At 46.4% G+C, this 24,585-nt stretch overlaps 1 protein-coding gene across 1 annotated transcript in view; it reads left to right on the top strand.

The window, feature by feature from the left end:
• The window catches only part of LOC123630466 (kalirin), a 457,953-nt gene that overhangs the window by 225,409 nt on the left and 207,959 nt on the right, over window positions 1–24,585 (top strand). The window contains exon 6 of the mRNA XM_045540114.1: window positions 20,992–21,114. Coding sequence (XP_045396070.1) covers window positions 20,992–21,114 — 123 coding nt within the window. The remainder of the gene's footprint in view (window positions 1–20,991; window positions 21,115–24,585) is intronic.

Here is a 24,585-nt window from a genome sequence, read left to right as displayed (position 1 = left end):
GGTTTATGTAGCACATTGTATTTTTTCATGTGTAAATGCATGTTTGGAAAATGCCCCAGATGAGATCTTTATCACCAGCTCGAGAGGATATTTTGGTGCCCACCATACACCTGCCCCCTCCTGCCATGACCAAGGCATCTAGCCCAGCTCTCATTTGTTTTAGGTACTCACAGGAGACCGTGGCCTCAGTGGCTACCTGTGCCTGCCCTTGCCATGCCACGTATGGGAAAGTTCCCCTTGGAGAACCCAGTTTTTGAGTGCCTTCCTGCACATTCATTCTTGCATGGTAAAATTCTGTTCACCTCCGCGGGTGCTGTGTCCATGCTGAGATGGAGCTGTGGTGAGTGGGGCTTAGGGTCTGTCCTGAGGTGCCACGGATCAATCATGACATCTCAGGCACATCTTTAACTTCTGACCCCTAATTATGTTTCCTACAAAACAAAGAGAAAGAATTTGCACTAGCCCAGTGTCTTTGGACTTTTCCTCTGCTTCCACACTGCACTGTTCTCATGCACAATACTCTCCCTTTGTGAAAACATCTTTCAACAGGAGAAGTGGGATGGCTGTGCACATGGTTGTGGTGGCTGTGGCAGTGGTGGAGGCGATGATGCTAGAGAATCAACCCTCAGGGAGATGTGCCAGAATCTCCAGAGTGGTTTGAGAAAGCCCCCACCCCAATCCAAATGTACCTGCCATTCCTCTTCCTTTGAGACTTGCTACACTAAATAAATATCTAAGTCCTTTTATAGCTCAACAATTTTATAATAACTTATGCTTTTTTGCTATTCATTGTCCCCTATATATCTATGGTAGGTTCTTCTTTCAGCATTGTTGCCTTGGGTGGCTATGAAAAATAAGAAATTTTTCTTAGCAAATAAAACCATAATCTCTTGAGTTCTTTTTCTGCCTAAAAAGACTAGCTGCTTTCCAGGGTTGTTGTGAGAATGCAATAGGGGGGTGTCTGTAGCGGTGCCTGGCATGGTGCCTGGCCCAGCACACCTGCTCCCTGGACCTGGGCTTCCCTTCCTTCTCTCTCTGCTATTTCAGTCATGATTTACTCCTCGGTCATTGCTGCCTGCTGAGACCACGCAGTGTCATCGACGCTATCTTCCAAATGAACTTACTCCAGTTGAAAATTATCATTTTCAATTACCCCTAATGGAACAAAATTAAGAATTGATTTTTGAGAGAAGTTTGAAAGTATGATGTAGATTCATGGGGGCCCACAGATCACCAGGCTGTGCAGTGCCCCTGGGCAAGGCACAAAAGAGGAGGACACAGGTCACACTGGGGTCCTACCTGATGGGTCAGAGTGGAGGGATCCTCCACAGGGAAGGGTCTCAGGAAAAACAGTGTCTGTCCTTGAAGCAGCCACAGAGGAAAGTGATTCTTCCTCAAGTCCCATGAGAGGTTATTGACTCTCCCCGTATGCCTACAACTGAGACACTTGTCACCTTCTGCCTTGCATTATAGGTAAGAATGTATTTGTCTTATTCCTTTGCAAATGTAGGGCCAGAAATACTTCCTACAATCCATCCAAGGCATACATCTAAGCATTTTGATATTCTTAGAAATCTGTGCAAACAAAATAATGTTGCTTTTATGTTAATCGCAGTGAAAAATATATAAGGGGCACCACTGGGTGGAGGGCATCATGGCAGGCAGCAGGCCACCTCACCCAGGGGGACGTGCTTACTGTGTTTTTGAGGTTTGTATGTCCTGCTAGCCACATTAGCATTTCAGGACATCCCCAGGATGCCCTGTCACTGGGCAAAGTATCCACTGCTGTTTCCTGCCCTCTCCCTTCAAGGTATAAACAGTTCTGATCACTCCCCAGAGCCCAAAGCAGGACCCAAAGTCTCATGCTGCCTGACGTGCCCAGAACCACAGAGGCCATTGTAGAGAAATTCCGCTGCTGCTGCTTCCACGCTGGACTCTGGCCCACTGTCTCTTTTCTTTCCCACACCTCCAACCCCCCGTGTCCCATCAGCCAGCAGTACACGTGACTCCCCAGTCATTTGTCAACGTCAAGTGCCTTTGTAGTAATTACAATGCATCATACTTTTTGAACACTTTTTCAAAGTGTTCTCACACCCATGACCTTAGAGATTTTCTGGTCCAGCCCTTCCTTTTACATAGAAAACTTTGACCCAGAGTAGAGACCCACCCAAAGTAATCCAGTCAGTGGTTCATCATTTGGCTCTCCCATTTACCTCATGTGTGTGCCCAGTGGGCATGCATGGGAACATCATTTTACAAATGGGAAAGCTAAGACTTGGTGAGGTTGGGAGGCTTGCCAGGGATGGAGCCAGGTGGGCAGCATCAGAAAGTAGGCCTTCTGCTCCTCCCCGTCCCCCAACCCAGATACCGGCAAACACACACTCACATGCATGCATGCGTACTACACACACACATACATGCATACATGTGTGTGCACAACAGCAAACACACACCCCCTCTTTAGGAGGCTTCTTGCCAAGCAGGACAGATGGTGGCATGTACCAGCAACCTACGAGGTGCTGAGAGGGGCTGGGGGCGGAATGGAGAGCAGGAGTCACCTGACATGTGTCCTCACCACTGCTATGGTGAGAGGACAAGCACTGGACCGGCCTCCAGAGGGGTGTGCCAGGTCTCTGCGTGATTCAATTGCCCGAGCCCTTCATGTTGTGTCGGGAGGGAGGCTTCAAAGAGCTGCGACCTTCGGGGCAGCCAGAAGGGCAAAGTCTTTACTGGGCAGTTGTAATTTCCTGCTTGTTTTGGAGAAAGCCTCCGGTGCCCTCTTGTTCCTGCCCTCCCCTCTCCTACTGAGACCTAAACCACCGAACCCCTCCACCTCCTGTTGACTGCGCTCAGAGCAAGGAAGTGTGTCTGTGTCCCACCCCCTGACACAGAACACAGTGTCCTGTATTATTTCCAGCCTGCTGATCCTGGGAATCTCTACTTACTTTTTCTTATTTCCTTCCCTTGAACATTAGAAACATTAGATTCCAAAAATAATCCAAGTCACAATGTTCTGCAGGCTGCATGTGTGTGTTTTCTTCCCAAAGCTGTTTTTCTCCCTCTTACGTCCTTTCTCCCTCTCTTGAATTTTCAGCCCCATTTGTGTCCTGAAATTCGCAGGCCTGCATGAGGAGTGTGGGTGTGGAGGACAGAGTGGAGGAAGGATTGGCAGGGTTGCTCGGGCATGCGTGGTTGGGCTCCCTGCCAGGATCCCCTCAAGAGGTCTGGAAGGTGCTGAGACCTGCACCGTGTGTGAAGTTCTGCCTGTGTGGCCTCTACTTGTGAAAGGACCCCATAGTGACCCCTTGGAACTGAGGATGCCGGCACTGTGTTAACAGTACTCTCCAGAATCCAGTGGGTCACACTGACCCTGTCTGCAGCACTTTAGGTGAACTATGGAAAGAAGGTCTGATCAGAGATAAAACGTGTGTATGTGAGGCACAGGGTGGCAACCAAGAAACGTTCACTGACCCATTCATTTACCAACAGACGTGTCTACTATGCTTTGCTAGCTGCTGGTGACTGTGTCTCTCTACTTGTTTGCTGGGCACTGGGTGGGAAATAGTACAGGCAGTGTAGGGAAGACCAGTCTAGCACTGCTGCAGTTCTTGATACCTGTAAGAAAAGGATGGCTTAGAAACACTGACCACCCCAGAGGTTGGAACCTGGACGAGTTAAGATATTAAGGACTCTGTTGCTTACTGGGCTGGGGGGAGGCCTGGGGGCTCTAGTGTATATGGGAGAGATGGCACAGAAGTTGTCCAAAAAAAAAAAAACAAAATGTGTCAGCTCTGCCCCAGTAGGGAAGTAGAGAAAGGTCTTAGGTATCCTTTTTGAGGAATGATGGACATTCAGTTACAATTTATAAAGTAAAACAAATTGAGTCTCTGGGCTGGGGAGCTTTTCCAAGGTTTCTTTCCAGGCATTTTACACTGAAGAACCCATTTCCTTTCTTCTGCCCTCTCTCCTCTTCCCCTTCTACTTCCTGTCCCATATGTGACCTTATGGTCCCTGTCTTGAGTCTCTCCAGGCCCTTCCTTAACCCACTCGTTTTGAGCATCTGTTCTCTCTGAGCTTGTTGCGTTGCCTGCCTTTTGCAGTCCTGCTTCCTTCCTCGGTCAGAGTTAAGGAAAAGCTGCATGTGTGCTCAGGCCTCCTGGGGAGGGCAGAGAGAGAGCTGGCTTTGGAGTCAGGGAGACCTGGCTTGAATCCCTGCTGGGCCACTCACTAGCTGAGTGACCGTGGCCAGTTCACCCTCTCCAAGCATCAGTTTCTTTATCTCTAAAATGTATATTTTGATACATGTCTTAGGATTCTTGTATGAACTAGAGAAAATGTATGTAAAATATCCAGTGCGGCTGGAGTCCAGGAGAGGTCAACAAGGGGTAGGGGTGTGGAGACAGCCTTGTGCTGGCCCATGCAGATGAGTGGGGTCAGCAGTGGGAGAGAGGCACGGGGGGCTCTCTTGTGGGGCATGGTGGGGAGGACAGCCTCATCCACAGCGAGGATGCTGGAGCAGACAGCATGTGGCGGTGGAGTGTGGAGGTGAGTAGGGACCTGGTGGCTGGAGAAACCAGGAAGGGGTAGGGTGAAGGAACCTGTCAGTGGGCATTAGACACAAGGTCTGCTGTTAGCTGAGGGAAACAGAAGTGGAAGCAGTATCTTAGAACACCACTGCTGAAGATAAGCCAATTTAATAAGTGCCAGACACTGTGCTAGGGATGGGCAACTGGAAGATGAACTAGAGTCAGTCCGCACCACGTTAGAGCAGACAGCAGCAGCAAACAAATAGCCATTGCATCGGTCAGTTCATGGCAGTATCTATCAATGCTATGGAAGCAGAGTTGGGGAAACATTCAGCAGGGTTGGGTGAATTCAGCAGGGAGAGGAAAGAGTGTGAGCGAAGGCCTGATAGCCTCCACGTGCAGGCTGGGTTCTGGGAATGTCTGCAGTGCAGCGTAGTGTGAGGCAGGCTCCATGGGGAGGAGGTGCAGGAGGGCCATGACTATGCCATGTCGGTTTCCAGGAGTCAGAGCACAGCAGAGGGTCAGAAATGTACTGAATAACCAGAGGACCACAGGGAAAACTGGATTTTGATGAGTGGTTCAGGCCCTGCCAGGAGCTTCTGAGAGTCCTAGAATCTTTGATTCAAGTCTTATTGCTTAACCAGGACAGTATTCCCTTCTAGCCTCCCTGACTGATATGCATTTTTCCAGACTCTGTTGAGCATTTCCAGGGTGGAGAAAGCCACAGCTCTTAGGACATCCTTATAGTGGGCCAGAATCTGCCCTCCTGGAGCTCCCAACCTGTAGTCCCAGCTCTGCCCCCTGGGGTCTCCTGGAACTAGTCTCTTCCTGCCCCCACAGGGCAGCGTTCCCATGACTTGGAAACAGTCCTTGCAGGCTTCCCCCATGTTTCCTGCTCCAGATGAAGTCCTATGAGTTCTTTTAGCCTAATTTCATTTGATGTGGGCTCTAGACTCTTTGATGCAGCTTTCCTGGGACCAGTTTTTCAAATAAGAGAGGAAAGTAGAGAGAGGTCTGCAGCTCTAGGTCCCACTTGCACAGGTGAGAAAAAGATTTTGTATTTGCAGGTGCACTTGCTTCTTGTAGCTTAAGTTAGTCAGTCTGAAACCCCAAGAGTCTGCCCACCCAAAGAATGATGTTCTCTCACTCAAGTAGAGGGAGACACTATCTCATACAGAGATAAATACAGGAGAATGTCTTCTCATTTGTGAGCATAGAGAAACTTTTCTAGTGTGAAAATGTTGTGTTAAAGGTTTCTGGTGTCAAGGTCAGTAGTATTCACTATTCCTCAGGGAAAAGCCCACCTCAAGGGTGTCTACTGCTCCAGTCCCATTCCTGTGTCCCATGGGTCTTCTGTGGTCATTCCCAAGTAGAGCCAAAGCCTCATGGTCTCATTGTGGACAGGGTCAGAAAACATGTGTAAAACACACAAAGGAACGTCAACGCCCCGGGGGGAAATCTGTCTGGCTGGAATCCCAAGAGGGTTCCTCCTCTAGGTCCCCCATCCCCGTACCCCCATGAAATCCCACTCTCTTGCTCACCTCCAGCCCCTTCCTTAGTAAGCCTCTTCTAGCATAAGAAAGGTCCCGTTACAGGGATAATTGCTGATGTGATAAGAAGACATGCCCTGTGACGTGCCCTTCCTGGTGTAGAGAAAAAAGAGTGTTTGGTTTCCCCCATGCAGATCAGGTGGGTCAGCTGGTCCCACCCCAGGGTTCTCGTCCTACCTTAGATTTCCCTGGAGAGCTTTGTCACGAGGTGGCAAGAGGAGGTACAAACCAGAAGGGCCTAGAATGGAGAGTGAGACTAGACTTGGGCATTTAGCTCCCATCACTCAGGGCATCCTCTTCTGTGCTTTGCACTGTCCTACTTTCTTACCCCTTTGTTTAGGCCAGCGCCCTCCCCCAACTTGGAATGCCTGTTCCACTGTCTCTGTCTATTAAAACCACTGCTGAAGGTCTAGCTCAGATGCACCCCCCATTCCCTCTTGGAGGGGGTCTGTCTCTCCCCTGAGCATCTTCCTGCAGCCCCTATCCATCCCCTCGCATTGGCCCTCTTCCATGCCATCTAGTATTATAGCTAGATGATCAAAGACCTCATTCCCCAATTATATTGCAAATTCCTAGAGGTCAGGGCCGGTGTCTTTGATAACTGTGTTCCCCAGAGGCACATAGTCAGTGCCAAATAAATAGTGGGCTGTGACACAGTCTGTACTCACTGGGCTGCCTGATGGCACAAAACTTTTGAGAGCACTCTGAGCTGGCACAAGAGCACCACCTACTGCTGAGCGGTTTTAGGGAACGCCACTCTAACACCCTTGCTGTTGAAAACTAGAGTGTTAGCAAGTTTCATCTTGCAATGGAGAGAGTGATTCGGAGACAGGAAAGCTGTTCTGGCCCTTTGATACTAATCCAAGTGGGAGCAGAAAGGGAAGGGGCAAGCCCTGGAGACACTTTAAAGGAAAGAAAATGGGAGCGGGTGATGACCAGATGTCAGGGAGGAGGGGCAGTGGAGGTGGTGCCACGGCCTTCATGTTAGAATGACGGTAGCAGACAGGAGTGGAGACAAATCCCAGGAACATTTTAGAGGAAGCATGGATGACTAAATGGAATTCAAAATTTAAGTTCTTTTAAGACACAGAAAAGTGAGAGAAGTGATGATGAAGGTCACTAAAAACATTACCACACATTAGCTGGTTGTTGCTTTGCTGCCCTACCCTTAAGAACAATGTGGCAAGGGACATATCTGAACATGGGAATTCACCTTAGTCCTTTGACAGCTTTGGAGTGACTGGGCTCTTCATTCAGTAAGTTCTTCCTGAACTTTGCAGGGGATACACTGTGGGGTCTTGAGGCTGGAAAATGACCAAGTGTCTTCATAGAGGTGCCTGAGCCTGTCCCCCTACATGGTCACTCACCTGCCTGGGGGCCACTGCTGAGGCTGCTGCGGGAAGAGTGGAGAAGGGAAAAAGGAGGGTGCCAGGCCCTCCTCCTAAGCCCAAAGTCAGGCCAGCCTCGCACAGACCGGCAGGGCTAGGTGGGCATCTCCTCCCCGGAGAAGGGCTCCTGAAGGGAGAGCTGCCTCCTCCTTAGCCCACGTGGAGCTTTGTTCCCAGATGTGCCAGTGATTGGCACAGCTGATTTTAGGATGTGTGGGAGGACTGGATGAGAACATCCAACAGACACTCCATTTTCGCAGTAACAATAATAGTTACCATTTATTGAGTATATCCTGTATGCCAGAAACAACCATTAGCTCATCTAAATTAACTTGCCAAGGGCCAGATCTCAGTTTATGTCTAAATTTAGCTCTGGGATAAAGTTGGGCACTATTTTCTCAGCTTGGATTAAATAGGATTTGACCTCTTCAGTTCTACATTTTGGGAAGTGAGTGAAGTACATTCCCTCACTCTGTTCCTGAAAATATTTTATCAGCATTTGTGGTTCAGATGGAAGGAATTTGGCCATTCGGAGTCCATATCCCGGGGCTGTCTGGGCTGACTCCTGGCTTTGCTGGGCCTGTTTCTCGTCTGCTTGACTTGCTGGCTCCTGGATGACCATTCCTTCCCCACGGGAGGCTGATGCATGTGTGGCCAGTGCTGCAGGGAATAAAGTCCATCCAGGCAAACAGGCTAGAAATAAAATGCAAAAACCCACCTTATTTAAAGTCTGAAAACATTTATATTAATAATGGGCTTGGTGAGACTTCATTACATCACTTAGCAAGAGGAGGGCAAGAGTGAGGAGAGTGGCCTTTTAAGGCTTAGCACTGAGCATGTGCTTCTCCAGGCGAGCTGAGCGGTGGCTCATCTGTCAAGAACAGTGTGTGATTTTAGCATAAAGTTTTGCAGCCTGAGTTTCTCTAATCAGACGGCTACTTTTTGTGACTGCCAGTTTATCTGTCTGAACCCCGGGGAAGTGGAAAGGAACTAGCGTGCACTCTGTATCTGCTATGCATCACACGCCATGCTCAGCACCTTTCATATAGTCTCATCTCATCGTCTTCATCTTCTTTGACCCAGATATTGAAGGACTTACAAGAAAAAGTTACACACCTTCTGGGGGATGGACACGCTTGAAGCTCTGATTTGGGGGGCAAGGGCAATATACATAACCTAAACATTTGCACCCCTGTAATATGTTGAAATAAAAAAAAATTAAAAAAAGAAAGATAAAGGTGGGGGAAGGAAAGGAGGAGGTGGAGGCAGAGACCATCAGTTGGTGAGAAGTTGGCAATATGCTAGTTGATTTTGTTTTGTGAGATCAAGGCTGGCTGGGACTCCCCTTTGCAATGAGGTAAATCCCTGTGTATCTGGAAGGGTCTCAGTGTAGGCACTCAGTTCTGGGTTAAAATTAAATCTGAGCTTATCACTGCCCTTCAGTGGTTCCCCATTGCCACTGAATAAAGGCCCAGTTCCTTTGCCTTGCATCTTTTGCCGCCTTATGACTTGATCCCTCTCTATTTCTTATCATCCCTTCTTACTACCTCTCACTACATGCTGTGGTTTTAAACTTCTCGGCCTTTGCTCAAGCTATTTCCTCTCATTAAGATGCCCTTTCCATCTATGCCTTCTTTGCCTAAATCCTGTTGTCTTTCAAATGTTGTTCAGGTTGCCACCTTCGGGAAGCCACCCATGCTTTTCCCTAGCCTTACCTCTGCCAAGTTGGACCAAGTGCTCCCCTGCTGTCAGCCTATAGTATATACATTTTATAATACTTCTCACATTTTATTGAAATTAACAGAATATTGAATGCATTTGTCTCCCTCACTAGACCATGACCTTGATCGTTTATCATCAGTCTCTAATCCAACATCTGGAATACAGTGAGTGCTCAACAAGTGAATAAAATATCATATTAAACATCATGATCACATGACTATTGAAAATAAAACTGGCTTAAACGTCAAGGAAATATATTATTTCACATTTTAAGGAGACATTCAGAGACAAGAAGAGCTTTGAAATTGATGAATCACTGCAAGCCTGTCGTCAGGCACCCAGGGCCTTTCTGTCTCACCGCTCTGCTGAGATCTCACTGTTCTGCCGAGAGCGTCATCCCAAGGCTGCCGCCCCTCGTGGTTGTGTGACGGCTGCCAGCGGTGACAGAGCAGCCTGCTTCGTTGTTTCACCCAGTGATGGGGTGGGGGCAGAGGGGGAGAGACAGACAGACATTGGCTTCCCTTTACCAGGAGCCTCAAGCAAATCTCTCCTCAATTCCATTGGTTCATACTAAGTCCTGCCTACCCCTGCATCAGTAAATGACAAGGGGAGTGAAATTGGCATCATTGGTTTGGACAAATGATATGGGGTGAAATGGATGTTGGGGAATCAACATCCAATCTACTACTCTAGAATAAATTTTCTGGGGTCTGTCATGTCCCATTTTCTCTCTCCTTTCCTCTGGAACTCTAATTATGCCTATGTTGTACCTACACTACCCAATCGGGTAGTCACTAGCCACATCTGGCTACTTAAACTTCAGTTTAAATTAATTAAAAATAAAATTTAAGACTCAGTTTCTCAGCCTTACTAGCCACATTTCAAGTGTTCAACAGGCACACATTCCTAGTAGCAACCCTCCTGGACAGCACAGATACAGAACGTGTGTGCCTTCACAGCCCCCTCACCAGCCCTGGACTCCAACCTGTGTTTTTCATACCTGTCAAGACTATTGCAGCTCTCTGCTCAGCTCCTATGTCTCTGCTCCACAGTTTTGGAAATACCCTCAGGGAGAAAGCCTGGGTGAATATGGGATGTACATTGTGTGTTCCCCCTCCTTTAAGGATCACTGTTCTATGTTGGTTGTTGATCAATGCCTTCAAACAGTTTATAGATGGTAGTGTTAAGTCTGATACCAGCTACCCCATCATGGATAGACCATAACTCTCTACATGAACATTTCAAATAAAAATGCAAGTACATCAGAATTATTTGGAGAGCTTCTACTGAATCAAAATCTCAATGGTAGGGCCTAGGAAGCTATATTTTTTTAAGAAAATATTTCAGATAGTTCAGAATTAAGGTCAAGTTTGTGAACTGCTATGGTAGACACTAGAGAAATGAGCTTAGAGGAAAGAGAACTCAGTATGGGCTCATTCAGTCAAGGAAAGCATCAGGAGGAGATGAGGCTTCAATTCTGAAGGATGGGAATAATTTGGAGATTTGAGTGTAGAGCATTTCATGGGGAGGAAAGATGTGGACACCAATATGAGGATGCAATAAGCATGGTATGGTGTGTTTGCTTGGTAGCAAACAAAACAATTTGGCTGGAGAGGATGCTTGATGTAGGACAGTGGTGTGAAATAATAGAATAAGGCAGATTTGGGACCAGTCTGGGGTGGGGACAGGCCTTGAATGCCAGGCTAAGGAGGCTGGACTTTGCATTTTAGATAAAAGCAACAAAAGGGCTTGATTTTTGTTTTGTTTGTATTATTTTGACTGAGAGAAAGATATGGGAAAGCAATGTGCTAGAACCTGGTGGGGGAAGACAGCTTGGTGTAAGGGATGGAATGGAGTCAGGGAGCCCAGGAGGGCACTGGGGGCAGAGGGATGAGTAGCAGCAGCAATGGAAAGTAAAGGGCATATTCCAGAGTTACTTGAGACAATAACAAACAAGGTGGGCTTTGGGCAATGGGAAAGATGTGGGAGGTTAGAAGAAAATAATACTTCTGATAGAAAAGACATAGTAGTTTGAGATGTTGGTGGAATATCAACAGGATATTCATATTGAGTGCATAGGTACTGTCTTAGTCTGTTTTCTGTTGCTATAACAGAATACTTGAGACTGGGTAATTTGTAAAGAAAAGAAATTTGCCAGGTATAGTGGCTCATGCCTGTAATCTCAGCTACATTGGAGGCTGAGGCAGGAGAATTGCTTGAGCCCAAGAGTTTGAGGCTGCAGTGAGCTGTGGTGATGCCACTGTGCTCCAGCCTGGACGACAGAGCAAGACTCTGTCTCTAAAAAAAATGAATAAATAAAAATTAATTAATTTTATAAAAAAGAAAAGAGGTTTATTTAGTTCATGGACCTGGCTAGGAAGTTCAAGAGTATGGTACTGGCATCTGGTTAGGACCTTCTTGTTCATAATAACATGATGGAGGGCATCACATGGCAAGAGGGCAAGAGTGTCAAGTCTCTCTTCCTCTCCTCAAAAAGACACTAATCTCATCATGGGGGCCCCACCCCAATGGCCTCATCTAATCCTAATTATCTCCCAAAGGCCCCACGTCCAAACACCATCAGCATATAAATTTGGGGATTAAGTTTCCAATACGTGAAATTTAGGGGACACATTAAAACCAGATGTTTCATAGTGAATCCACAGACACCATGTGACTAGAAATATTCTACAACTTAGGTGTATATTTGGGGTACAATTTAATAGTGGTTTAAAAGCATGGCTTTTGGACTCATGCAGACCTAGATTTGAGTCTTCAGTATGCCACCTTGAGTGTGTGACCTTGACCAAGTTATTTAATCTCTCTGAATCTGTTTCTTCACCTAAAAAGGGTGGTGATTATGATATCTATTACCTCACAAGGCTGTTATGAGAATTGAGGTAATGTGTGTAAAGCTCATTGTGTGGAGCCTGGCACGTATTTTATTCTTGTCAGTTATCTGGGAAATTATGGTTAGGGAGCATCCTGAAACAGGGGAAATTGCATGGGATTTAGGTTCCGATGGACACTAGATTCTAAATTCATCTTCAATGCTTACAAGCTTTGTGATTTTAAGCAATTTATTTTACCTCTTAATATGAGATTTTCACTATGTTTAAAATGGAATTAACAATACCTTCTTTGTAGCATTATTACGAGGAGTGTGTGAGATAAACTGTGGAGGTGTTTGGTGCAGGATTTGGCACATGAAATATAGGAAATACTGTTAGTGTGGTTGAAGTTGTGAGCCTGGATGGTTTTCCTGTGGACAGGGTCTGATGAGTGAAGGGCAGAGGGCTGGGGTCCAGTCTCTAGACTGTCACAGTAAGGTGTGAAGGACACAAAAGGAGGCCTTGAAGGCGAAGCCAGGGAAGTGGGAGGCAAGTTTGGATAAGTCCATGTAGGATTGGAGGATTGGCGAGCTTTCAAAACTAGGGTGTTCCTATCATTTTTGTCATGCTGAGACTAGACATGATGTGTCAAAGAAGAGTTCAAGTACATGAAAGCACTGATACTCCTGAGAAAATGTTCACAAGTCCAGAGACGTGTGAAAGCAGGAGAGAAATAACTCCTGTCTGTAGCCAGATGGGCTGCTGCTACAAATGACCTGGTCTAGGGGGCCAGACAGGGGAGAATTTCAGAAAGGACTGCATCTGATTCTGGGATGAGGTCAAAGGGAATGAAAACCAACAGAATAAGGCACCCAGAAACTACAGGGCGCTGGTTTTTATTGTGGGTGTTGACACAAGAAAAGCAGACCGTATTTAAGGGCTTAAAGGGGAAGTGGATGGAGGGGAATCAAAGGCAGCTGGGCAGAACATTCTTTGGTAAGTTCAGTGATGAAGGGAAGGAGACCCCAAATGAAGCTCTGAGCTCATTGGAAGGTGTGGCATCAGGGTTCAGAGCATCAGCACTGGAACTAGACCTCCTGGGGTTGAATGTCTGCTCTGCCACTTATTAACTGCGTGGCTCTGGGCAAGCTAATTAATTTCTCTGTGCCTTAGTTTCCTAATCTGTAAAGTGGAGATGATGATATTGGGGGTTAGTAATATTGGGGAGATGATCATGAGGTTATGAGGAGGATTAAGTGAGTTAATACATGTAAAGTGTTTAGAACAGTGCCTGCCACATAGTGAGCATTGAACAAATGTTAGTTGCTATGATTGTTATTGTTATCATCATCATCAGTGCTGTTATGGAGAGAAATTAAAAAGGAGAAAGGAGGCTGGAGAAAGGGAAGACAAGGAGAGCACAGTCCTGCCGTAGGTATGGTTTGGCTCTAAAATATGGGTGTGGCACCCATCGGGGAGTTTTATTAGGCTCTACTAAACATTCAGCCTTAGGAGAACTACCATAGCCACCTTTGGCACTGATCTACTGAGAACAATATAAGATGGGAACCACAGGTTGCCAGCAGAGCAGTCCTTGCAGCAGTCCAGCCCAGGTGCAGGGAGCTAAGATCTGCATTGGGCAGCTGCAGGATCTGCCATGGCTTATAAACTCCATGCCCACAGGAGCCGGTATGTCTCCTAACAACTCCATTGGCACAGCTTCCAGGATTTCTGCAACGAACATGCCAGTTGCAAGAGTCACCACACTCAGGGAAGCCCAAGGTATGGTGTGCCCATCATGTTCTTGCAGCTCATTTATAGTTCCTCTCAAATCTAGATGACATTTGCCAATCATAAGAAACATAATTTAGTAATGTGTCAGTACATACCATCTTTTATCTGTTTTTAGGTAAACAGAACTTGGATGTTAACTGAAGGTTGCGTTACCATGAATAAGGGGAAAAGGTTTTGTTAATTCCTTGCTCACAGTGGGATATTTGGCTGTTTTACAGAGAAATCAGGACTATTCTAGATTATGGGCAACATATAAGGATGTTAGACGTGGGATTTGGGATTTATGGAATTTGGGTATGGAAGGTGTAAGAAATGTGCTGGGGATCCATAGCATGTCTACAGGTCAGAGACACAGCCTGGCCAGTGAAACTGTCTGACATCCTAATTACTAAGGATATAGTGATTGTGTCTCCCAGGTAACCAGGCTGAAATATCCTTCCTGGATTTATGGCCAAAGACCAGAATGTCTTCTCTTTTATACAATGTATGAACATATGCCAGCTGGCATTCCAAAAACATAAAGGAAAACAGGCAGAGCCTAGAGCACCTTCTCTAGACCTACAGCCTATCAGTCCCATATCCCAGCCACCTTCTTGTCCATAGATATTAGTGTAGTGATGATCTCCTCAGCATCCTGAATCCCTGTGGCCTATAGGGCTTTCAGGATACAGAAGGGGTGCATGTCAAACTTCCTGTGGTGAGAATTCCTGGAACCTGGAAATAAGTAGAATTTGGGGGTTCTTTTTTTTTTCTTTCTTTGCCTTGATTTGGAAAAGCAGGAAAGTTCAATTCTAGGAGAGTGGATAATTGAAAACCAGAGTTGAAGGGTCCTGAGCTAGAACACACACATGAGGTCTGTGTGTTGCCCTGTTTGCACAAGAACATGTGTTCCGGATCAGTCTGAGTTCCCATGAAAGCAGAATTGTGAAGTGGGGAGAATTTGCCTTTGGTCCCCACCTACTTCTATTTTGGGGGTCTCTCTCTTCTTCTGTCTAGGGCCTCTCTGCCACTTCATTTTAGGATCTCATTCCTGGGCTGTGCTCACAAAGGGCCTTGCTTTCTTACTAAGCTGTTTCTGTATCCAGGATGAATTAATTCCAGGAGGGACTGCAGGAAAAATTGCATTTTAATAGGCATCTCTCCTAAGTGAAAAACTGTTAAGAACCACTAAAAGGACAGAGTGTCTGATAGTAAAGGTGTTCAGGTGTGGCAGAGAGGATGGGGAAGAGGGAGTTTGGAAGCAAGAGCCAGGAGTGAGATCCCCGTCAGGCCACCCAGGGACAGCAGGAAGGCACAGTGCCCTCAGGCAGAACGCTGAGAGAGTTTGCAGGTTTCCAGTCTTATGTGGGCAGGGGCACCCACAGGGCCCCAGAGTGTGTGTGAAGGTAAGGGTGTTGGGTCCCCTTGGGCTGTGTCTGTGCAGTGCCCTGTGGTTGCCCTGGGAGTGCATCTCTGGGGGGGTGGGCTATGGATGTGTGTGTATATGAGCTGCAGGTGTGATTCCCGTTAGCCCATGGTGATTTTGCCATAAGATGAACCTACTGCAATTTTAAATCCACACCTTTCTTCTGTTTTGTACTCGAAAACATTTGGGAAATATGTGCAGTAGAATGTGCTCATGACGTGGATTTTAAAATCTACCATCTATGTAGCACTTAACAAAGCATTTTTACATCCATCATTTTATTTGACTCTCCCTGTTATCCTATGGTTTAAATAGTGTAAATTTTTACAGATAAGGAACTGAGTTTCAGACCAGTAATAAAACTTGTCAAAATGTATATAGCAGAGTCTGCACTGATTTGAATTGTGTTCTTTGCACTCTAAAACACAGACAATTTTATTTTGGAGTTGACTGGACTCCTACTTTCCAAGACACAACAAGGTTCACCTGCAAGGAAGTTGCTAGTACACCCTAGGATAGAAGCTTTTATGGATGCAGTGTATAAACAGGGTATAGTAGACACTGTTGATATTGGAGTGTGCATATTTAGGCAAAGAAAATCCACTGGTTGTCTTCTGTCCTCTTAATCAGCTCATCAAAACTGAATATAAACATCTTTAATACCAATGCAATCTATAATTAGAGTATAAAATACTAACAGTAGATGGTAAGGTGGTTTGAAAGTTAAAACTCTCAATCAGATGCTGTTGCTAAATTTGGAAAATGAAGGAAAATAAACATAAGATCCTTAATATACTTTCTCTATGAAATATTTTATGCTTCATTAAAAACAGAACAGTAATAACATTTTAGGGAGCCCTGTCTTTCAAAGAAAAAGGTTTGTTTATTTTCCTAATTTGCATTTAAATAGATTTCTTTAACATTTACTATTTATTAAGAACCAGATTTGTATACTTTCACTGGATTTTAGCCAGAATAAAAAAAAAATACTTAGCTTAAACATAAAACATGAAAAGTGCAAAACAAAACAAAACAAAACCCCAAGTGGCTTACATTTAACATCTATCTTCTTAATGAGGCAAAACTATGTTGGTTTCAGATAAAGAGATACAATTGCATTATTTAGACATGAACTTTCCTCTTGGAGGAATTTTTTTTTGTTATATTTTGTTGAACCCACCATTTGTAGCTTCTCAAAAAAGAAAGACATCAAAAAGTTTGAAACCACTATGGAGATATTTCCTTTGTTTGTTTGTTTACATCTTTGAGTCAATCTAATTCAAGTGTCTTCCAGAGAGCCAAGTTTAAATAGATCAAATTATAAAATGTACTAGCTAGAAAGGAGCTTAGAAAGAATCTGCATGTCTGGAGATTAATAACCGTAGAGCCCGCGGCCAACTCATAGTATTCATTCACTCATTCATTCAATAGGTATTTATTGCGAGAAGTGAAGCTATTTGAACCAGCTGCCCCGAGGCACCTGCACTGCGTCCAGATGGGACAGGCAGTGGGGGGGGGAGGAGGCTGGGTGTTGGTGAGTGGGTGGTCCCACAGGAGGGACTGCACCTCAGGCTCCCTGGAGCACCACAGGGCCCTTGCCACTGCCTGCTGGCAGAGGAGGGCTTACAGCCATGTGAGCAGGGGGCAGGGCAGTGTCCCGAGAGCCTGACTCAACAGGCTCTCAGTAAATGTGGCATTGGGTAGAAAGAATGAATTCTAGACCTTGGGCTTCACTTCCCCGAACCTGTTTGCCCTAGTTGTGAAGTGGGCCTGACGATAGCACCTTGTGGGATTTGAGGATGCAATGAGATGATGTGGGTGAGTGGACATTTTGAACTCAAGCATCACACAAATGTCGGGGCTGAGACGAAGAACCAGCCTTTCTCTGGTTATGAAACAATGCCAGTTTTCTCACTGGCCTTTTATTCAAAAAGTTGGGAATGTAGGTTGTAGTAATGAATATACCATCTGCTCCAGGAGACTCAATAAAACTATTTTTTAGTTTTAATGGAAAAAATGCACTCCATGAATTTCCAAATCGAGCCTGTTGTAAACCTCCAATGGATGCTTACCTCCAATCTGGGAATCACTATGGCTTGCAAAAGAGAAGCCCAGAAATGAAGTGACTTGCCCACAGTCTTATGGGGAGTTAGTGACAGAGCCACTAGGCCAGAAACCAGCCTAGTCCTCATCCCACCTGTCTACATGCACACACACATCCTCTCTCTGCAGCCAGTTCCACTGAATGCAACGGAGACGACTGTGACCCTTGCAGACAGCCAGGTTTGCAAGGGTGAGGATTATATACAAAGAGGCAGCAAGTTTAGGCCCAGAAAAGACTTATGATTGCCCCTTAGGAAATTGCTATTTTGGAAAAACCCTGGTTCCTGACGTCACATGGCACTATCTAGTCCCCAGAGCAGGTCTTTGTCTGAGACATGTATCACCTCTTTGGAGCACTACCTCCAGGCAAGCTAAACTTTCCCAGAATGCCCAGCCACCAGTGAGCAGCTCATGTGCTCCAAATGCAGGAGGCGGAATCAGGTGGGATGGCATGAGCACAGACCTCATTCTGCAAGAAGCCAGTTCAGTGAGGTGCACAGTTCCTCCAGCACTCTCAACTCTTGCCTGTCTTTTAACTCACTTTTGTATTGCTTTCTACCCTAATTGGTCTGTGTTCAGCTCTCCTTGCTCTGTAGTCCAGCAGGGACCTGGCGCCGGGCAATCTAATCATTCCGGTGCTAGCACATAACTCAGCTGCTTATTTGCATATCTAAATAGTCATTTAATATAAAATACAGGGAAGGTCACTTCTCGGCCACTGAGATATCCAAGCAAGTATATGGGGTGAGTGCTTTTCATCACAAGTTCCAAGGACTTCAGGCATTTCAGATTTTCATTAACTTTATTGATTCTTCTGTCAATAAGGAAAAGAGATGAGAAATTATTTTAAAATGGGGCTAGGAGGCAGAATTTTAAAGATCAGATGCTACAGAATGAGAGTACTCTATACTCTTGGGGAGCTTGTCTTCTTTTACCCGTTGTCCTTAATAATGATTAAAGAAAAAAAAAAACAAAATAGGCCTGAGCAAGTGCAGGGCTGGCTGTGGCCGGTGGACACAGGACAGTACACACAGCAAAGATGCAGACCCCGCGTCTGCGGGAGCCCCAGCCTGAAACAAATCCTCTGGCACAAGTGAAAGAATGATACTTTGGTTGGTGTAGGTAGGCAGAAGTGTAATTCAAAAGGGAGAATAATCTCCAAATCGTGCACATTTGCTTTCAGAAGGTGATGTTTTTATACTCACATGTGAGTTGTGACAGCCCTGATGTCTCTCTCCTGACCCTTCAGACAAATCTAACTGCCCCCAGGACACCTCTGCTTGAAACTCATAAGCCTCTCAAATTCAGCACATCTAAAATGGACTATTATAAACCCACTATTCCCCACCCCCAAGCAAGCTTCTTACCCTCATCTTTGGGCAACACTTGTGGGGGCACCTTTTATCACAAGGCCCCGGGTTGCCATGCCGGGGCTCTTCTCCCTAGCTCCTCCTCACCCTCCCTTCCCCAAACAACCATGAGTCTTCAGTCTTGCTCCTGGTAGCTCTCAAAACCACTCACTGCTCGGATCCGCTGCCACTCCCCTAATCCAGGTTTCCAGGTCCTCTCCCTCACCGGGATTTCTGTAATCCTCCCCAGGATTACTGCAGCAGCTTCCTAACCAACTTCTCTGCCCCATTTCTCCCCCTCCAGTCCACTTCCCACGCTGCTGTCAAAGCTCCCTTCACACCTCACTGCTCAGTTTAAAACCCTCCACTGACGCCTTGCAGTGGTCCAGGTTCCCTGACGCCTGCGCACAGAACTCTTCATGGTCAGCGCATCCCACCCCCATCCCCAGCCACACCTCCCCTTGCATCAGGCTCCGGAAGCAAAGCTGAGGACATTGCACTGTCCTGTCCCATGATGGCACTGGGATGCCCCCCCTGTTCTGCCCCTTGGCCTGGAGCACGCATCTCACTGGCCTTCACCTGGCTGATTCCTGCCTGATCAAGGCTCAGCTCAGGTGTCACCTCCTCTGAGAAGCCTTCTCTGCTCTTCCCACGTCCCTCTCCTTCACAGGTGGGTGCGGTGCCCTCCTCTGTGCTCCCTCAACAGCCCATATTGGCCTCTATTGTGCTGGTAGATTTTGTTTGAGTTGTAATTTTAATTGAGTTAGTGCCAGGTTGTACTGAAGTTGTATCTGAGTCCACGTCCGTTTTCCATGCTGGCCTTTAAGCCACTTACACTCAAGGACCACATTTTAGCCATTTTTGCCTGTCTGGTGCCTCCAATAGTACCTGGCACACATAGCAGGTGTCCCATAAATGTTGGTTGAATATAACTAAAAATGTAAATTCACTCTTGTGTTACAGGGGAATAATGGAATGAAGTGGTTCTGTGGTTCTGTCTCCGGGAAGCGTGCACGATCTTTGCAGCTTCTCAGCCTGCTCCGGTGCTCTGTACTCCCTGCTCCACTCTGTCACTGGGCCACAGCCCTGAGCCCATCCCAAACTGTGCAGCGTGAGGCCCAAGTAGTGCAGTCCTCTTCTCCAAGTGCACTGTTTCATACCTTTCCTGGCTTTATCACTTGGCTGCTTTGGGCAGAAAATGACAGAAAATCTAACTTAAACTGGCTTGAATAATAAAGAGGATTTCTTGGCTCAGGTCCTAAGAAGTCCAGAGAGAAGGTGGAGATCAAGCAAGGCTTGGTCAGGGCTCTGCCTGTTTCTTGCAGTTGTCTCGGCCCCACCCTTTGCCTGCCCATTGGCTTCACCCTCAGTCCGACAGAAGAATGGCGACAGCAATTTGAGGTCAGGGCCATGTATAACAGTATTAGAGGAAGAGAAGCTGTCTCTAAAGAACTAGGGGTCTGTTTTCCCAGAAGTTTCCAGCAAACTTCTCTTCATATTTTAAACATACTGAATTGGGTCACATTTTCATTTCTGAGACAATCTCATTGGTTGGGAAATGTCATGGACTGGTTGGCTCAGGTCTGGTGTCCTGAAGAGTTGGAGGTCCTGGGCAGCCCCCCCTTTGAAGTGTGTAGGCTGGAGGAGGGGTGGACACTTACAAGAAAACCAGGGTACAGAGCTCAGAGGAGGAAAATGCCCACTGTGCTAGCGCCAGGCAGTACTTACTCTATCCTTACAATCCTCCTCTTCTGGCCCCTGGTGGGTTATAGCAGAAACCTGGGAATTGTGAGGTTGTGGAATTGCCAGAAAAGTTGATTCGGTTCAGAACCAATTCAACAGTGTGTGTGACTGGGCAGTGTGTAGTGGGACAGGGCATGTACGGATGCCCCGCAGCCTCCTAGGAGGATTTGTCTTTTCTACTCATGCACCGGGGGAAGGGATTAAGCCTTTCAGCTTGTCTCCTCAGCACCTGTCCCTAAAACAAGCATGGAGCCTCTCTGAGGCTTTCGAAGGTTTTACAAAGGGGCAGCAGCTGGGGTAGTAAACAATTTTCTCTCCCACTTCCCTGTCTCACTCATTTTCTCTTTTCCCCTTAGGCTCTGTAGAGCAAAACAGAGGCTGCTGGTGGGTTCTTATACTGAAAGTGAGGGCTCTTCTGAGGAACCAGGTTGTAGCCCAGCCCTGGGAAAGCTCTGAGAACGATGGCTGGTTTTCCCTGGGCACCAGCAGGAGGGCGTCTTTCCTCCCAGTAGCTCTGAAAGTTTTGCCCTGTCAGACCCATGACCCTTCTGATTACTCTGTGCCTTCTTGTCCCCTCTAGATGTTCGACTGGATAAGCCACAACAAGGAGTTATTCCTGCAGAGCCACACGGAGATCGGAGTCAGCTACCAGCACGCCCTAGACCTCCAGACGCAGCACAATCACTTCGCCATGAACTCCATGGTGAGCAAGGGGCTGTTCTCACCCTGCCTCTGGGGGCAGGAGAGCTGGGAGGGGCGGAAACTGTGTTCCCACCAAGTAAGAACGAGGATCTCTGAGCATGCGGACCCTGTAGCCTCCCATTCTCCCATTGCCAGGAAGGGGCCTGTGCAGGGCGCGTGCCCAGCCAGCTGCTCCTGTGGCAGATTATGGCCCCGTTTCTGCTTCTAGACTCTGCTTCACGCCGTGTAAGGAATGTGCTCGGGGTTGTAGGAGACACCAGCTCAGCTCAAGACTTGGCAGGGCAAGTCACCAGTTCCACTCCACTGACTCAGCTGACATTTTTTGGTCCCCAACATGTGTGAGTCACTGAGCTGGGAGGGTTTGGGGCCTCAAGCTATGGCACACTGGAAACAGTTCAGTGAACTGGGACTGTTTAGACTGGAGAAGAGAAACCCTAAGGGACACGTGATTGCTGCCTTTGAAGGGCTGACTTAAAGAGAAAAGAGTGGAGTTGCTTTGTGTTGTTCTAAGAGGCAGAAATTGTTCAGCAGATGGCAGTTTGAGGGTGGCAGGACATGGCTTGGAGGGTGGAGGTGGGTGAGATGCAATGGGAGTTAGTGAGCTCCCCATGATGGGGAGTGTTCAAGCAGACACTGAACTCGGAGAGGGATATCTGCTAGCTGTGTGGCCAGACGGAACTTACTTTACCTCTCTATACTTGTTCATCTGTAAAACAGAAATCATACACAAGCCACTTTATCAGGTTGTTGTGAGGATTCAATGAGTTAATTGTAAAACAATTGGAAGTGTGCCTGGCACATAGTAAGTCCTCAGTAAATCCTGGTATTATGATAGAGATAAGGATATAGGAGTCTAGTCCAGATGACAACTATTATCCCTCATAAGCCTAACACTTTGGGATGACTTTATTTCTGTGTGGTTGCCCAAGACTTTCTTTCAAAATCCTGTCTGCTCCTTGAACTCACTGTATTTCCAACTCCTGCAGCCGCAGTATGCCTCAACATCTCTCTCTCCCCCGCCAGCTCTTCTGACTTGCACTGTGGTCCAGAAGAATAGCTCCCCCATTCCCCATATATTTGAAAACCAGAGACACCTTATCGTTGCAGCTGGTGATACTGGGAGTGGGTCAAATGTTAGAAAAACATAAACATGGAGGAGCACAGAGGCCAAGAAGGAAGAAAATTTCATTTTCTACCAGGTTGTTTTAAATATTTTCATGCACTGGAGTTAACACACTGTGGAAGGGATGGTCTCGGCCTCAAGTTGTTCAGGGTCTAGTTGTAGGGAAACACGGACAGTGATGGTGTAACTTGATATGTGTAGTGATAGGGATATGCTGAGTTAACTAAGAGCCTTAAAATCTCAGGGGTTTAAAACAACAGAGATTTCTTTTTTGCTTTTGGCACACACCCATCACGAGCTGGTGGGAGCTAGGCGTATCAGTCACCCAAGGACCAGGGCGAAGGGAGCAGCCACCATCTCAGATGCTGCCGGTTGCCTTGGCAGACAAAGCCTGTAGCCAGACACACATGCTGGCTCTGAAACCTTCTACCTGGAAGTGACACACTTGCTCACATTTTATTGGCCAGTGCCAATCACACGACCACATCTACCTTGTGACTGGGGACATCATGCAGTCCTACGCGTGTTGGGAAGGAGAGAATAGGATAGTTGTGAACAGCCCTAATGACTAGCGTGGAGAGCCACAGAAGGGTGTTAGGTAGTGATGACATCACGAGATTCGCATAGAAAGACCACTCTGGCTGCAGAACAGAAGGTGGTGAGACCAGGCAGGGAAATCCTCAACATCAATTATGTCATCCATTTTGGCCACAACACAGTCTTGTGTCTTCATTTAAATGTAAAGGTTCATTTTCTTCCAACTAGTCTCCTATAGTTAATTCTCATCTCCAGCTCACTTCAGCCACAGAGGAGGCAAGCAATTGATCACAGGTGATTTAGAACGTGAACTCAAATCTAGTTTGATTATTTGTGTGCCTTGTGGATTTCCCCTGATGAGTTTCACAAATTCTGTGCAAGAATCTTCACGTCACCCAACCACCTGGCCCTAAGGTAGACAAACTCATTTGAATAAGAAACAAAGACAAATATAATTAAGGAGGTAAGGCTGCCACCAAGTCCCTAGAAACAATGAACTACAAAGTGAAATAGAACCTTTGGCTTTGAATTATCTGCAGGACTGTTTTTCTCTGTTCTTGTGTAAAACTGGGAGTTAATGACACATCAAAAACCTTTGCTCTGACAGATTTCCTGTTGAAGTCTCCATTTTTAGGACAGAAATGAGGGAGGAAATTTACTGAAGGGAAGTAGCTTCAGGAACCTGGAGAGAGGGAAAAAGAGATTCCCTATACCCCAGCCAGTTAGCATGTTCCAGCACATCTCGTAGCCTCCCTGTGCTGTGAACGCACACAGCACTCTGAGGCCGCCTCAGCCTGATTAGGCAGGAGGTCCTCTCTGGCTGCAGGGCGAGGGAAGGGAAATCCAACAGTTGTTGGATCCGATGAGGGAAGGGAAATCCCGCGGTTATTGGATCGGATTGCCTGGGCACCTGTGCATTATAAACACGGCTTGTAAACCAGGAGGCTTACAGGTTTGTTATTAAAAGAAACTTCCTGCAAAGAAGGATGTCAGCATCCCAAGCAGGTGAAAGGATGGAATTACAGGCTTCTTTTTCTGGCCCAGTTGATGGATGTTGCTGCCAAGAAACAGATGGATGCCAGCGGCTACTGCTTGAGCCCAGTGACTGTGGGAATGATCAGTTACTCAGGGGCAGTCGGAATGTGGATTGTTCTGTAAATTCACTGAAGCGTTTCTGTTCTTGGAAATTATACACACACATATACTTATACTCACGCACCCCTGCAGGTAAATGTGGCATACTTTGTTTTAGGCCACAGGTGAGTTCTTTGGTATTGAATCTCGTTTTACCACTGAAAGAAGCCAGTGATTCCTTATGTTGCAGGGAGGTCACAGATCCCTTTGAAATCTAACGAAGGTTGTGGGTCCTCTCCCGGAGAAATGTATATATGAACAAATTTTTTTCAGGCAGTTTTAGGAGATTCAGGGGAATCCTAAAGCCTATCAGTCAACTCTCCAATTTAAGATCCTAAGTACCTCATAACTTCTTTATTCACTCATTCAACAAATAATTAAGGATCAGACATTGTGCTGGATGTTGAGCACAGTGGTGAACAAAACAGATTGGAGAGTCCAGTGGAGAGACATGGTAAATATATGATCTCAGAAATAAATGTATAATTACAAACCAATAAGTCTTACGTTGAAAGATTAAGGAATATTGTGACAGAGTATAACAAAAGGGCCCAATTTAGATGGGGGGGTCAGGTCAGGTATATATTTCAATCAATAATCAGCATTGTTCATTCATTGACAGTGATTAACTCTACTGCCTGTGGATTAACTCCACTATATACCAAAGAATTCATAATT

Source organism: Lemur catta, chromosome 1 (genome assembly GCF_020740605.2).
Source record: "Lemur catta isolate mLemCat1 chromosome 1, mLemCat1.pri, whole genome shotgun sequence".
Taxonomy (NCBI): Eukaryota; Metazoa; Chordata; class Mammalia; order Primates; family Lemuridae; genus Lemur; species Lemur catta.
The sequence above is the reverse complement of the archived record's forward strand: the minus strand, read 5'-3'. Positions and strand labels throughout refer to the sequence as shown.